This window comes from Podarcis pityusensis (genome assembly GCF_964106645.2).
Source record: "Podarcis pityusensis genome assembly, chromosome: 9".
Lineage (NCBI taxonomy): Eukaryota > Metazoa > Chordata > Lepidosauria > Squamata > Lacertidae > Podarcis > Podarcis pityusensis.
This window is the reverse complement of record NC_138034.1, coordinates 2,587,334-2,602,651: the sequence shown is the minus strand read 5'-3', so window position 1 is coordinate 2,602,651 and position 15,318 is coordinate 2,587,334. Positions and strand designations below refer to the sequence as shown.

Here is a 15,318-nt window from a genome sequence, read left to right as displayed (position 1 = left end):
CAAAATATTCTTCTCAAAATACACATCAACCTTTTGCAGAGCTTTTTTCTGAAACAAGAAATTGACTGATAACAGAACGTACAAACCAAGGCATACTGGGTTGAACCTATTTAGAACTGGCTGCATGAGCCATATCCCAGCAAAATATACAAGAGCCACATTGTAGTTCAGCCTCTGTTGCCAATGCATCTCCACCCTGGGAAAGACTCCCTCCACAGATGCTCCTACCTCACTCTCCATCCTGCAACGGAAGGATTCTGTTTGTTCCTTCTCCCTCATCTAAGGGCCCATCCACATCTGCATTTGTCACATGATTTCTAGTATTATGCATCAGGTCTGAGAGGGTTCCCCTCCCCCCCCTTGGGGTCCCACCACTTTCCCCAGGAAAACTCCTGCTTATTGCTGAACTGGAACAGACATCTAACTGTGGAAAACCACAATGAAAATTTGTTCCGCATCTGAACTGGTCCTAAAATAGCTCCTGATGTGTTTTCCTGGGAACTGTTTTGGGGGAAGTAATGACTCATTTTCTATACGTCAAAATGATTGTTTTCGGATTCTATGGTTTTTTGATCATGTGGTTTTCTGATTATCTGGTCTTCCAATTCTCTGACTCTTTTCCACAGGTGGGTGGAGCTGGAGACAATACGAAAAGTTGACTACTGATTATAGGAAGAATGAATGGGAAAACACAGGGTTTAAGGGGTCTTTCACCAAGCAAAATATGAGGCAAAGATCACAAGTGGGAACACCCAGCTCCAAACCAAACTAAAAATGTGGCAAAGAGGTACAGACTTAAAGGGAAATGTGGCTCTCTCTGCTCTTTTCACGGCTCAGCCCATCATCTAATTGTTCTTCCACCGACATACTTAAGTATCCATTGTGTATTCTACAATATTCACTTTCTAGAAGTGACCAGCAGCTTCATAGAACTCAAAAACCAAGTTTTATCCCTCTCAGTATAACAGCAGGGTGATCAAGAATGGTGAAAGGATCCTAAAGAAATCTCATTGCCACAGGCAGAAAAAAATGTGGGTTTTAGTTAGAGGGAGCCTAACCATGTCAAAAAAGTAATGTGGGCAATCAAATAATGCACACAGAAACTCTGATTCCAATATCTGACTAAAACCAGTGGGGATGGAATATTAACCAAAACATTAATTCATGGCAGCCATCTTGGATTCCAATGACAAAGCCAACTCTGAATGAACCAAGCAGACAAATCATGTTTCCAACATCATAGTCCCATTTGATACAATTGCTAGATAGCTAGATAGTCTCTTGTGTCTCAGATTATCTCAATGTGAAAACTTCGAATGGAGATTGCTCATACAAGATTTCCCCTCAAGAAAGCATTGTATTGCGAGCGTTGAGACCAATGAAGCACAGAAAGATAAATTATGTTTCTTTAAGGAGGCTCACGGCCAACAGACAAAGTATCTTTGGTACCCCAATAAAGCCATTTAAAAGAGTGTGGTGTTGTGGTTAGTGTCAAGACTAAACCGGGATTTAAATCTGGGAGAGGAGGCTTTAAATCCCCACCTGGCTATGAAGCTCACTGAGTGACCTTGGGCTGCTCACTGCCTCTCAGCTTCATTTACCTCACAGGGCTGTTGTGGGGATTAAAGGAGAAGGTGAGACCTATTTATTCCACCTTAAGCTACTTGAAGAAAAGGTGGGCTATAAATACAGTAAATACATAAAAACTGGTGAAAACCTATGCACATTTCACAAGGGCATGAGTGAGTGTCATGATCCCTGAAGATACAGTATGGAGGCAGGCATGAGCAGAAACTTCCTGCGTCGTCTGAGGCCGTCACTCAACATACAGTGGTACCTTGGTTTACAACAATAATCTGTTCCAGAGGTCCGGTTGTAAACCAAAACAGGTTGTAACCCAAGGCACGCTTTCGCCAATGGGGCCTCCCCCCCCCAATGGGTTGTAATCCAAAAAAGGGACACGCACTTCCAAGTTTGACATGGTTGTAATCCAAAGCGGTTGCAAACCAAAGTACCACTGTATCTCCAGCATTGCCCATGACACCTGCAATATCTCCAGAGACCTTAATGGACATATGGAGATGCCTCCTGGGCAGGGAAGCCACACTGCTGCTGCTGCTGCTGCTGCTGCTGCTGCTTCTTCTTCTTCTTCTTCTTCTTCCCAACAGAATATTAAAAACATAATAAAACATCTAACATTAAAAACCTCCCTAAACAGGGCTGCTGTCAGATGTCTTCTAAAAGTCAGATAATTGCTTATTTCCTTGACATCTGATAGGAGGGTGTTCCACAGGGCGGGCACCACCACCGAGAAGGCCCTCTGACTGGTTCCCTGTAACTTGGCTTCTCGCAGTGAGAGAACCACCAGAGGGCCCTCGGCGCTGGACCTCATTGTCCGGGCAAAATGATGGAGGTGGAGACACTCCTTCAGATATACTGGACCGAGGCCGTTTAGGGCTTTAAAGGTCAGCACAAACACTTTGAATTGTGCTTGGAAACGTACCAGGAGCCAGTGTAGGACTTTCAAGCACACTCCGCAAGGCCTGCAGTGTCAAGGAAGCCTCCAGAGATCCTAGGACCCACTGGAGAATGGCAGGTTCTTAGTGGGGCCAAGGGCACCTGGAACCTGGAACAGTTCCTGGAGTAAAAAGTCCAATAACTGCCAGGAGAGGAAATCTGGTGAACAGAAGCATTCCGGGAATTGAACTAGGTCAATTCTCACCATCTCATTTTTTAAAAATAAAGGTAGACGTTAAAGCTTCAGAGAAGTAAACTCACCTGCAAGCTACACACACAAAACAATTTGGATGGTAGGTTTTCCCCAGTGCTGAAACCACTTCTCCCTCAATAAACTGATCACAGCTGAAGCACCGTGTCCCATAGAGGCGCTGATAGTCCAAAGTACAGATATAGTCTCCTTGTCTTACAAAAAATCCTCCTTGAGCCAAGTCACATCCGCATGCTGTGGGCAAAACAGGACACAATATATGACAAAAGAAACTCCATCCCTAAGAAGGCAGAGCATCACTTATTGAGTTATTTTAAGCTGTACGTGGCTTTTTTGTCCTCACGAGATGCCTAAAGGTCTTTATACCTTTTACAGGTACAGCGTAACTCATTGTAGAATGAATAATGCTGATTTTATAACGTATTTTCTGGACTTGTCCCAAAATAAAGAAACTCTGGCACATAGTGATAAATGAAATATAAACTATGACAGGGCATATACTGGTTATCTGTTTTGGATATACTGAAGACTCAATATACTCAAACAGATGATAAAGAACTGAATCCCTGCTATGGATTTTAGCACATGGCATGTTGCTGGAATTTTTTTAAAGGACTTTTCCTTCTGTGCCTTTTCAGGCAGGTAAACTGCCAGGAAAATGTTTCATCTTTGCTTCATCTCACAAGGGGGTGTTTGCTGTGGTGGCACTCCAATTGTGGAATGCCCTCGCATCACAGATTTGGCTGGCGCCAACCAAGATGGGTGTAAATGCCTATTTATTTACTGAGCCATTTGATAAGTTGAGTGGAGGAGATGTTTTATTGCTCCCACAGCACTGTAATATAATCCGATTTACTGCTGCTGTGGTTTGGATTTTTTAAATATTTTTTTGAATGCATTATATATTTTTATGCAGTAGCTCACTCTGAGACTGGTTTTAAACAAAGAGCATATTATAAATCACTGAATAACTCATCCTCTGGCTGGTGTCCCGCAAATGGCACCTCCTCCTTGTGTAATCTGAAACACCCTTACTTTACGCTATGTTCTTATGCAGGCTCTCTCAGATTACACACAGTAGCTTTTAGCAAATTTATTTATAGACTAGCAAGCGGAGTTGATCTGGTATATACCAACTCCTGTTATTAACTCACACATGGCTTAGCATATTCCTTCTTCTTTCTTTCCGTTAACTATGGAATAGTTTGTTTCCAGTCTTAGAATTTTCTCAGTTGGTTCTGATAATAACGCTGTCAGCCAACTTGTCTGCACATGCATGTGGTCTACTCATGTGAGCAGTATAGCCTGAGAGCTGTGAGCTCACACAAGATCACAGCTCCTTTCCCTGCAAGAAGGGGATCTTGCTTGCATTTCTGACAGCTCCATTACAGTGTTCACACAAGTAGTACGTGTGCTTTTTACATATAAGCATTCTCATTGTGGGGGAATACTGTACCCAACATTTCCCCAAACCAGGCAAGACTAATGGGACCTTCAGCAGAGGATACAGCAATTTAGACTGGGGAAACAGCACAAGAGAAAAGGGCTAAACATCTCTATTATCAGATTAGCAGCCAAACGCTGCTGCATTGAAGAAGAAAACTGCATTGAAGAAGATCACAGGTCTCCTGTGCCATGTGTACATTGAGGCCCAAGGCTGACATTTGGGTTCGCCCAGTGTGAGATACTGCTTCCATTCTCCCAGAAGCAATGAGCTAGCAACCACAGTGGCTCTAACTATCCAGTTACAGAGGCCTTTGAGATTGCTTTCTTTTTTCATTCTTTCCATACCCACCCAGTGACTGTTTTAGGGGGTTGGAGGTGTCCTTTTAAAAAAAAAAAGACCCTGGCACATACCAGCAATAAAGAATATCAAAACTAATGGAAAAATATTCATTTGGGGGATTCAGGCAAGGCAAATTCATTCAGGCACATGAAGAGATGAGTGAAATCTAGGAAATTCACTCTATCATATCCCTGTCATTGAAGAGATGACAGAGTATCTATTTTGCTCTAAGATAAGGCCTGCTCAGCCTGGATTCAGTGTGTACAACAGTAAGCATGATGTACCATTCAAAGCTATGATTGCTGTGAGCGAAATGCCAAACCAAATCCCTGAGACACCAAAGTGCCTGCCCTGCAATCTCTGTTAATCACCATTTACTTCTTCCTCTCAATTACTATTTATTATAATAACCTACTATAAAAGTCAATAATAAGAATTGATTGCAGATTGTCATCAGGCTGCACATCAACATTCTCCTGTTTGCCATGAGTTGACTAATAGTTGTCTAGAAGCATAAGGAATATGAAAACTTTAGTGCCCTGCTAGCTCCTGAAATAATCAATGTGTATTGTATGAGAAGGAACACATCAACTAATTTGAAGCTGAGAAAAACAAAGCAAAAAAGTCTGCAAAAGTTTGAAGTCACCCTGCCGATGAACAAACTGCACCTGGTTTTGGTAGCTAACCATATTAGCGTAGCAGCAGTGAAGTCCAATACTACCACAAAATACTCAAGAACAGCTGCTGACCTATGGAAAATGTGAGTCTGATTGCAAACAATAGGATGTTCTTCTGAATAAACATGCATAGGATTGCAGTGTTAGAGAAGAAGGGAGGGAATGCAGAGCTACCATCTCTTGCAATTACTTGGCAGTGATGAAAGCACTCTGTATGTGCTCTGTAGAAAGGAATGATTTCAAAATCATGATCAGGGCAAATAATTGTTTACATTAGTGTTTTCCCCCATTTAGTACTTCTCATGACTATGATCATCTAAACAACTCATATAAAATGTTATAAAATGTTGCTTGCTGCAAATGTGGGGAGATCTGCGATAGGTTCACCTGCCCATTATCAAAACAAAAGATGGAAGGGTAGACCTAATGGTCTACTCCTAACCTGTGGAGTGACTCTATTCTTCAGTCCTTCGAAAAGAAGGGGGAAAACCCCAAATGTTGGGCTTTCTGTGGGAAGAAAGAAGCAGCACTGGGAAAATGCAGAAGGATTACAATGTCTATCTCCATGAAACATGAGGGAATGGTGTACAGTGATTCCATGCTAAATATCTTGAATGAAATAAAATGAAATATTGCTTAATGCTCGAAGCCTGATTTCTCATAGAGCAATGCTGCAGAAAGTTCACACCATCCCTCTTTCCTAATTCATGAACAGGTGAGAGAGAGAAAATAATGTCCACCTTCACTCAGCAGATCACCAGCAGCTCTGAACTGCTCAAGTTTTGCAGCCACCTGAACTAGACAAGCAAACCCCAAGCAACCCAACCAACAAGGAAAATACTGCTGCTTCCAAAGCTTGTTACTGCACTCCAACTTTGGTGGGGGGGGTTCTACCCCCAATTGGGCCATGGGGAGCTTAGGAATGCCAGGGTGGGGAGAGAGAATAACAACAAGCATTGAGTGGATAAATTCCTGCCAGCCCTCATTCACCTTCATCTTCCGTTTACGTGAAGATGCCCATTTCCTGGAAATGAAGAGAGTATTCACTAGTGGTCTCTCCAATGGCGCCTTTGTTTTGCAGGCAGCAGGAGTGAGAGAACTGTGCAAATCCATGTGACTTGGCACCCATGTCACATGGAGGAGGATGAAAGACAAGAGCATGCAAGTGCATAACAGTGTCTGGCCATCCTTGCCCCATCTTACAGGAGAAAAGCTGCCCCCTCCCTCGTTTCAATGGAGGAGAGGAGAATGGCCTCTTTCCCTCACTTGGAGTTTTGGTACGACAGCACCAATAAGGGAGATTTTTGTGCTGGTTGTTGGCAACAGAAGCAGGGGTGTTCACCACTGGCAAGAAATATGGGCACCACTGTAAAATGGGGGGCGTATCTTTATGGCAACTGTTGGCATGAATTAAATTCTTCCCCTCTCCTCAGCTGCCACAGTCTCAACAGAACATTACACCTAACAGAGCAACAATATGGATTTTAAAATATTACTAAGTACCATAGACATTTTTAAAAACAAACTACTTAAAATTAGCATCTTTCCCATTCCACATGAAAATACAAATTGAGCTGGCATACAAATTCCATGGAGACTAACTTATTAGAAGTTCAGACAGAAGCCTGTGACCCTCCACATACTGTTGGACTACAACTCCCATCAATCCTGACCATTGGCCAAGCTGGCCGGAGCAGACAGGAGTTGAAACTCCAGCAATATCTGGAGTGTTCTAAGTTGCCCAACCCTGCTGTTATTACCATGTGCCAACTGTGATTTGTCCTTCTGTATACGGAAGGCCAACTCCCACTCTTACCAAGTTGGGCGCAGGGGCCAGTAGTAATATCATTCCAACCTGGAAGATGTGGTGCTATGACCAGTGCCTACTGCTGCTGGCTACTGGATAAAAGGGTTGTAAGGGAATGGTGCCAATGATGAGAGGAGGCCCTACGTGGCGATATTCAGGAGCTGAAAACCTCCGTCTGGGAGGGACACCAGCCGTGGAACTGCACAGGAAAATGGCTGTTTGCTACAACAAATAAGCTGGACCATGTATCAAGGCCAAGCTGGGGCTGTGAGTGAATCAAGGCCTTGACTGCAAAGATTCCATAGCTGGAACCATTAAGTTGTGACCCAGCAGGCAATCAGGCAGAAGTACCACTCTGCAGGGGCAGGGAGGTTAGACAGGGGGAAGCACAAGTAAGGAAAAGGTTAAACATTTATCTTAGAGGACCACTTTCCTACTCTTCAAAGCTTGAGATGTTAATTAGATTTTTTTACAAAAGTGGTAGACCTTCATCACAGATCTTCTCAATCTGCTCCACTTCTTTTTATCTTGTTTTGTTTGCTCTGGTGTATGCATTTGTCCAGTGTGCAGTTTGTTGTCATCGTTGTAAATAAAACAAAATGAAGTGCCAGTTCTCTAATCTTGATAAAAGTGCCATGGGTGCCAGCACAAAATGGCTGCCATGGACAACAACAAAAAGAGGTGCTGGTATTGCATACTGATGTCTCTCATCACAGAAAAAGCACTGCGTTTTGCCTAATATCTGAAAGTGCCTTTTTAGACAGGCAAAGTTATTCTAGGATTACAGCATACCAGAAGAGAACTGCATGTGCATTTCTCTGCCTATCTCAATGATTTTTACACCTCTTTAAGTTTCCATGCCCATACACAGCAGACAATATGAAAAGTAAATTCCTACCTTTGCAAACAAAACATTTAATATGGAAATACTTCTTTTGTACTCTTAGCACCTCTCCTTTGCATGGATTTCCACAATTATTGCAGAGGATTGCAGCACCAGAAGGCTTTTCCAAGTGGCTGTGCACAGCCTGTGGTTGAGAAGCTGCAAGAAAGAAAGGGTATGCCCGTTAGGACAATGCAAACTTTAACGAGCACGCCCCAATGTGAAAGTGGTGTGACGTAACTGCGGAATGCAAACATGATCCTAGATTAAATATCAGCACATACAATCAAGTACAATACCAGAGAAATTAATGACTTCAAGTGCGAGTATTTAGGAAGCAAATAAAAAAAGATCAATTTTACACCATTTGGTGCGACTTCAGTGCTTATATAGCAAAATCAGATCCCAACAACATACCAGTATTGTCTGCATTTATATGGGATCAACACTCATCAGAGTACAGATCCATTTGATGAGTACAATGAATTGCTATTTATTAGACATTTGTGTGAAGCAACAGATCAAATGATCTCATGTTTATTCTATTTTTAAATTTTGTTTTAATTAACTTATTAATATGTGTAGTTATGATCAGTGGAAGTATTATGGAAAGTGGTTCTTGATTTTTTTCTAGCTGTTTGTAATGATAGATACCTTGTTTTATTTAAGGAAGTTTATTTTGAAAGTGAGAAGGAAAGACTTTACCCTGACCTTTATTCTTTTCTAAAATAGGATTATCAGAACTGCAGGCCACATTCAGACAATTTCCTAAACTATTTTTCATTATTAAATGATATTAATTAAATGATATTAATTCTGACCTTAATTTAAGTCTGTCCCATATTATTCATTTAGAAGTGATTATGTACTTGGTTGATTTCACCACCTTTATGAACACAAACCGAGCATGGATGGTGCCAGGGGAGGCAAGTGCTCCCCCCCCAAAAGGAGCTTGCTCCCCACTTACCCCCTCATTTGCTGGACTCCTGTCATTAACACATAGTTATTTTCCTTTCAGAGATCTTAATATGTGGCACACAACACCCCCACCTAGAAATATGCTTTGGCACTTCTGCACCCCACCCCAAAAAAAAATTCTGATGCCGCCACTGAAACAGAGCTGCATTGTGTCGCTTATCATGCCTTCCTATTGTGTTGCACAGCCAAAAGGATGCTTATGGTGTCGATCATGGGTAGGCAAACTAAGGCCCATGGGCCGGATCAGGTCCAATTGCCTTCTGGATCCAGCCCACGGACGGTCCAGGAATCGCCATGTGGATCACCAGTGTGTGGGTTCTTTCCCTCTCCCTTACACGGCAGCGGCAGCACCTCCTCCCTCCCTCCTCCTGGCTTCTCCTCGCCCTGCCTAGAGGAGGAAGGGGGCTGGGCTTTGTTGGTGCCAGCAGCAGCAGCAGCACTCGAGCGGGCACCATTTTAAGCAGCCCCTCTCCGGAGACCTTTCGCGCGCCGCTCATCATCTCACTGCCACCGCCGCCAGCCCCTGCTGCTTGCAAGACACAGGTAAGCAGCCACCGGGGCTCGTGGTGCTCTCGCATCATTTTCTTTTTTCAAAATATGGTCCAGCCCCCACAAGTGGACCGGCCCCCTGCTGAAAAAGTTTGCTGACCCCTGGTGTTGACGGACAGTACTTTGTTTGCAAGTATTCCTAGCTCTTTCCACCAATGACAGCATGTGCAGTGTGTCAAGGGGAAAGATGTCGTGAGTGGGTCTCCCCATCTGCCTAAGGAGACTGGCTCCTTTTGTGTCTGGTTGGCTGACCAGGGACCAGTGTGGCTGAACTCTGGGGATATGCTGGAGGGTGATCACACACCCCTGGGTGAAACTTCCCTTCTGGTTTATGCTTGAAGGAGAGCAAATCTAAATGTGGTTGCGCAGTAAATCAATCATTTGATATAACCATGGGATAAGAATTTTGGATCAACCCATGCTAGCTACAAGGGCAAAGAATATCATCCAGAGTGTTCTTCACACGTGGGCTGTGTCCTGCATCTTGGTGCCCTGGAAGACCCCTGGAATCACTGCAGTTTGGTCCAGTGAACAATTTGCAGTGCCTTAACTCTGTGGACAATGATTGCATGCTTTTTGAAAACTTTTTTCACATCAAAACTCAAGGTAACAAAACACTCCTGAACATTCCAAGCAGTGAGAAAATGAAACAGGCAGAATGAAAAATAAATGGAGTGGCATCACCCCTGTCTCCAAGAGAAGTGAACACTTTGGCTGAACTAAGCAAGCCCTCTTGCGAAGGGAATTCCACAAAGTGCTGCAACGTAGAGGATCCTCACTCTCATTGCAACAAATCACATTTCAGATGCTATGGAGGGCATTTTTCTGCCTGCTGGAACAATTGCAATGTGCTCTGCTAGATGCTGTATGGTTTTTAATTGTATTTTTCACCTGAATGAAGCTTGCAAGCCACTTTACCACGGACCACAGCAATAAATCACTGAAGTAGAGGATCAACAACTAGACATCAAGATCTCTTTGAGCAACCTGGACCCAATCACTTTAGATCTGAACTCATACACTCTATCCATTTTTCCCAGAAATATCTATTAAGTGGTTGAGAAAAATATGTTTTTGCCCTTGAAGTGCAAATTACTCCCTTTGACCTTCTGGTTCTCTTTTTGTTGGTTGAGATTAGGCCTGGGGGATGTATTGATACACCACCCAGGACTGCTATGAGGGGCAGACCAAGATGGCGGCTTCACCCGGCGGCTTCCCTCTGCTACCAGCTCCACTTTCAGTATCGGGCTGCTGGAAGCAGAGGGACAGCAGCAGCAGTTTCACCTCCAATATACTGCTGTGTGAAGCCACCATCCTGCTCTGCCCCTCATATCACAGAGAGAGCAGCAAGCTACATCACCAGGCCGATACAGCTTGTGGCACCTTTGGCTTCTTTAAACAGCTCCCCCCCTCCAGCTGAGCAAGCCCCAATGCCTCGCGCGGCATGAAAGCTATGCAGGATTACATCTAACGCCCAAATTTTGGCTCCATCATTTCCAGTATTTACTATTTATAAATGGATTTCAAATCCAAGTATTGTATAACACAAATAGCAAACTCTTGAGAGCCAAACGGTAAAAGATAGGAGACGAGCATATAAATGACCTAGAAAATAGTTCCACATTTTATTCAAGGTTTCCAATTTCAAAAATACAGGCTGTTCTCTATTTGAGAGAATTCATTCATCCACAAACACTTGGTCAGTGATGCAAAGTTATGCTCTTGGCCAATAGGAAACTCCTAGATAAACATAACTTCTGTTCCTGCTAATGCAGATGTCAAATGTGGCTGCTTGCATTGGGAGACGCAAATACACCCCTTGATGTGTAAATTTCTACTTTCTCTTATTTTACCGCCCTTATTTTAGTGCTATATTATAAACCAGATATAGATAATTGTGGCATTCCAGTTCAAAACCAGCACCTAAAGTCTGCCAGCTGGATCTTAAGTGTGTTTCCTTAGAAGTGAACAAGCAGTGAAATGCGGCATTTGTTAAATAAACCATGAACGTACTGAACTGTGTTGGTGCTATCACTGCTAGCAGCACCTAATTTTAAGTAGTCAGTACTGCTCTTGGCACATGAGGGTCTTTCAGTGATGCTGAATCTTCTGCAATCAGCAAGAAAGAAGTGAATGTTCCACACATGGCATGCAACATAAACACTACTTTCCCCACTACGCTTCTCCATGCCCATTCCCACTGCAAATGAAGAGTGAAAGGCACACTAGTAGGCCAACACATGTGAATACTCACTTATTATTTTTGTTTTATTTGTTTTTTATTAGCAGACATGCACTTTAACATAAAAACAAAGCATAAAATTAAATAAACTTAAGAAACAGCAAGGAGGAACGATGCTACGGGAGCAAGATACAAGCGGATAAGTCATGGAAGCTAGGAGGAAGCTAAGAGTTGAATTTAGCCCTCTATCAGATTGTTGTCCCGCCTTTCCTCTAAGGATCTCGGAGCAGCTCTCTCACAAGCTGTTTAGACTGAGAACCAGAAACTGGCCAGAAGTTATCCAGTAAACTCGGTGACAAGGATCTGAGCCGACGTCTCCCTGGTCCTAGTCCAACACTCTACCTGCTACCAGCGGTTCTCAACCTGTGGGTCCCCAGATGTTGTTGGACTACAACTTCCATCATCCCTGAGCTCTGGCCTTGCTAGCTAAGGGTGATGGGAGTTGTAATTCAACAACATCTGGGGACCCACAGGTTGAGAAAGGCTGCAGACTATACTGCTTCTTCTCCCAAATATCTGATCTGCATAATTTAAAGCTTTTTGAAATGGCGCCATGGGTGCAGATCAGGAAATCACAACAATACAACCAGGAAAGACAGGCAAAACCATTCAGAAAGGTGGGATTTTGCCGCATGCTTCACTTCTCTGCCAGGTAAAGCAACGGCAAGTTCACACAAGCAGAGGCGTAGCGTGGGGGAGGCAAGGGGGACCCACGGCCCTAAGCGCACATTTTCGAGGGGGCGCAATCAGGCACCCCCATGACAACCATGCAGCCCTGGCAGCTGAGATGTGGCGGCAGGTGGGTTGGAGGTGGGTGGAGGCAGCGGGCAAGGAGCCGGTTGGGAGAGGGTTCTGTTCACCATTTGCGCACCCCACCGGCATGTGCCCTCGCCCTGGCTGTGCACAAAACTTGCCCCGGCCCAGGTGCTGTCAATCCACACTGTGCCATTGTACACAAGGCTGACCTTTAAAGCCCTAAATGGCCTTGGCCCTGTACTGTATACCTGAAGGAGCATCTCCACCCCCATTGTTTAGCCCTGATACTGAGCTCCATCTCTAAGGGCCTTCTGGCAGTTCCCTCACTGCAAGAAATGAGGTCAAAAGGAACCAGGCTGAGGGCCTTCTCGGTGGTGGCGCCCACCCTGTGGACACCCTCCCATCAAGGAGATCAACAATTACTGTACTGTATATGACAGGGATGCAGGTGGCACTGTGGGTTAAACCACAGAGCCTAGGGCTTGCCAATCAGAAGGTCAGGGTTTGCTCCCGTTGCTCGGTCCCTGCTCCTGCCAACCTAGCAGTTCGAAAGAACGTCAAAGTGCAAGTAGATAAATAGGTACCGCACCAGCGAGAAGGTAAACGGTGTTTCCGTGCGCTGCTCTGGTTCGCCAGAAGCAGCTTAGTCATGCTGGCTACATGACCCGGAAGTTGTCTGCGGACAAACGCCGGCTCCCTCGGCCAATTAAGCGAGATGAGTGCCGCAACCCCAGAGTCGGTCACGACTGGACCTAATGGTCAGGGGTGCCTTTACCTTTACCTTTATATGACTTTCCAAAGACATCTGAAAGCAGCCCTGTATAGCGAAGTTTTTAATGTTTTATGTTTTACTCTGGTCTTATAATTTGTTGGAAGTCTGTTTGGGGCAACCCAGTCAGACGTGTGACATGTAAATATTTTATCAGTATTTTTAAAAATTGGACTCAAAAGTCAGGAGCGGGGAAATCCCCAAAAATGGGAGGACACAAAATGCCATGTTTTATCAGCAATGTCATTTGTAAGAATTTGAGTGAACACATGACCTCAATTCCAGAGAAATGGACCAGGGTGGAAGCAGTTAAGAGTGCAATTACAGTGGTACCTCGGGTTACAGACGCTTCAGGTTACAGACTCCGCTAACCCATAAATAGTACCTCGGGTTAAGAACTTTGCTTCAGGATGAGAACAGAAATCGTGCTCCAGCGGCGCAGTGATAGCAGGAGGCCCCATTAGCTAAAGTGGTGCTTCAGGTTAAGAACGGACCGCCGGAACGAATTAAGTACTTAACCCGAGGTACCACTGTACTCCTTTTTGGGGCGGCTCCAGGTAGCAGCCTCGATCATCTTCGCCAGCACTGCCTTCCGCCGCTCACGCCCGCGAGCAGACACCCTCATTGCCACGAAAATCGAGAATCCGCTTTTCCTCCCCGAGGCGCCCCGAAGCAGCCAGGCAAATGCAGCAAATGTTGAGAGCCGAGCGGCAGGGCAGAGCAGGCGCATCCTCCGCCTTCCCCGCGCCACACCAGCGGCTCGCTCTGCAGCAAAGCCGCCGCGGCGGCCCCGCCCTGAAGCCGGGGAGCCTCGCCGGGGCTGCGGGGGGGGGGGGGCCGGGCGGAGAGCCGCGGAGCCCAGCGAAGGCGCCAAGCGGGCGCGCCCAGCCTGCAGCCCCGGAGCGCCCTGCCCGCCGCCCCGCCTCGCCCATGCCCGGCGCCGCGGAGGATGCTCCGCCGCCTCGCTCCCCAAGCGCCCCCGCCGCCCCTCCAGCCCGGCTGCCCGCCTGCCGAGGAGCCGCCGCCGCATTCTGACGTGACTCGGGCGGCCGAGGCAACCCGTCCTCCTTCCAGAGCCCTGCGCCTACCTGTGCCGGTGCTCATGGCGCGCCTCTTCCCCGCGGGGTTGCTGCCGTAGCCGCCGCGCTGGCGACGCGGGCATCCCCGGCAGGCAGGCACCTGTGGCGCGGCTGGCCAGGCTCCGGCCGAGGCTCTCCTGCGGCGGCGGCGGCGGCGGCGAGGCGCCGGCCTCCTGCGTCCTCCTGCGCCTCCGCCTCCCCGCGGCTGGGCAGGCCCGGCGCTGGGGCGCGGAAGGCGGGGCGTGCGGGGCGGAGGCTCCGGGACGGGCGCGCCGCTCTCGGCCGCCCCCGCTTTGACGCCGCCGCCGCCGCCGCCGCCCTCCGGAGCGCCTACAGCCCGCCGGGGCCGGAGGAGCCAAGCGCCCGGGGCTGCTGCGACATGTCGCCGGGAAAGCGGCAGTCGTCGATCCGGCGCCCACTTCTGGCCGCGCGGAGAAGAACGTGACAGCCGAAGAATTGCTGAAGCTGCTGCATTTGGGGCGCCCGCCCGCCGCCCGTTCCTTCCTCGTGTGTCGGAGCGCGGAACAGTTTCCTTGGGCCGGGCGCTCTTTCCTGGACGTTTGCTTTGGGGCGCGAAGCCTTCTTCACTCCCACATTGTAGAGGTGAAAGGGACCCCCAGGATCATCTAGCCAAACCCCCTCCAAGGCAGGAATCTCAACTACAGTGGTGCCTCGGGTTAAGAACTTAATTCGTTCCAGAGGTCCGTTCTTTTTTTAAAAAAAATAAGTGATATTTATTAAAGTTTCAAAAAAGGTTACAGAAATAAGAAAAAAAGAAAAAATACAAAATACAGAAAAAATAAAAAACACTTAAAAACAAATCAATCTTTCCATGCCTTGTCTTTCATTTACTTGTTTCCCTGACCTCCTCACGCCTCCCTTTTTTGTATTCCAGTTCAGTTAGTTAATTCAGCAATTCCTTTCCGTTTGTTTTTATCTTAATCCTTTAACTTAATATATTATAGCTTTAGATTTTCACCTGTTAACAATCCATTTTTACATACACCTTAATAACATTGCTGCTAAAACCACTTAACTTCATTCTGACATCATTCTAACATTCA

General features: G+C 46.1%; 1 protein-coding gene across 8 annotated transcripts in view; it reads right to left on the bottom strand.

Moving 5' to 3' along the window:
* ABLIM2 (actin binding LIM protein family member 2) overlaps positions 1-14,413 on the bottom strand; it is a 65,429-nt gene extending 51,016 nt beyond the window's left edge. For all 8 annotated transcript variants that reach the window (XR_013990660.1, XR_013990661.1, XR_013990662.1 and 5 more), the window contains exons 1-3: positions 14,264-14,413; positions 7,897-8,040; positions 2,779-2,962 (exon numbers count right to left, since the gene is read on the bottom strand). Coding sequence is in view for 2 of the 8 variants with exons in the window: in XM_081021552.1 (XP_080877678.1) it covers positions 2,779-2,962; positions 7,897-8,040; positions 14,264-14,279 (344 nt within the window). In the remaining 6 variants the exon portion in view is untranslated. The remainder of the gene's footprint in view (positions 1-2,778; positions 2,963-7,896; positions 8,041-14,263) is intronic.
* Between the last annotated feature and the right edge of the window lie 905 nt (positions 14,414-15,318).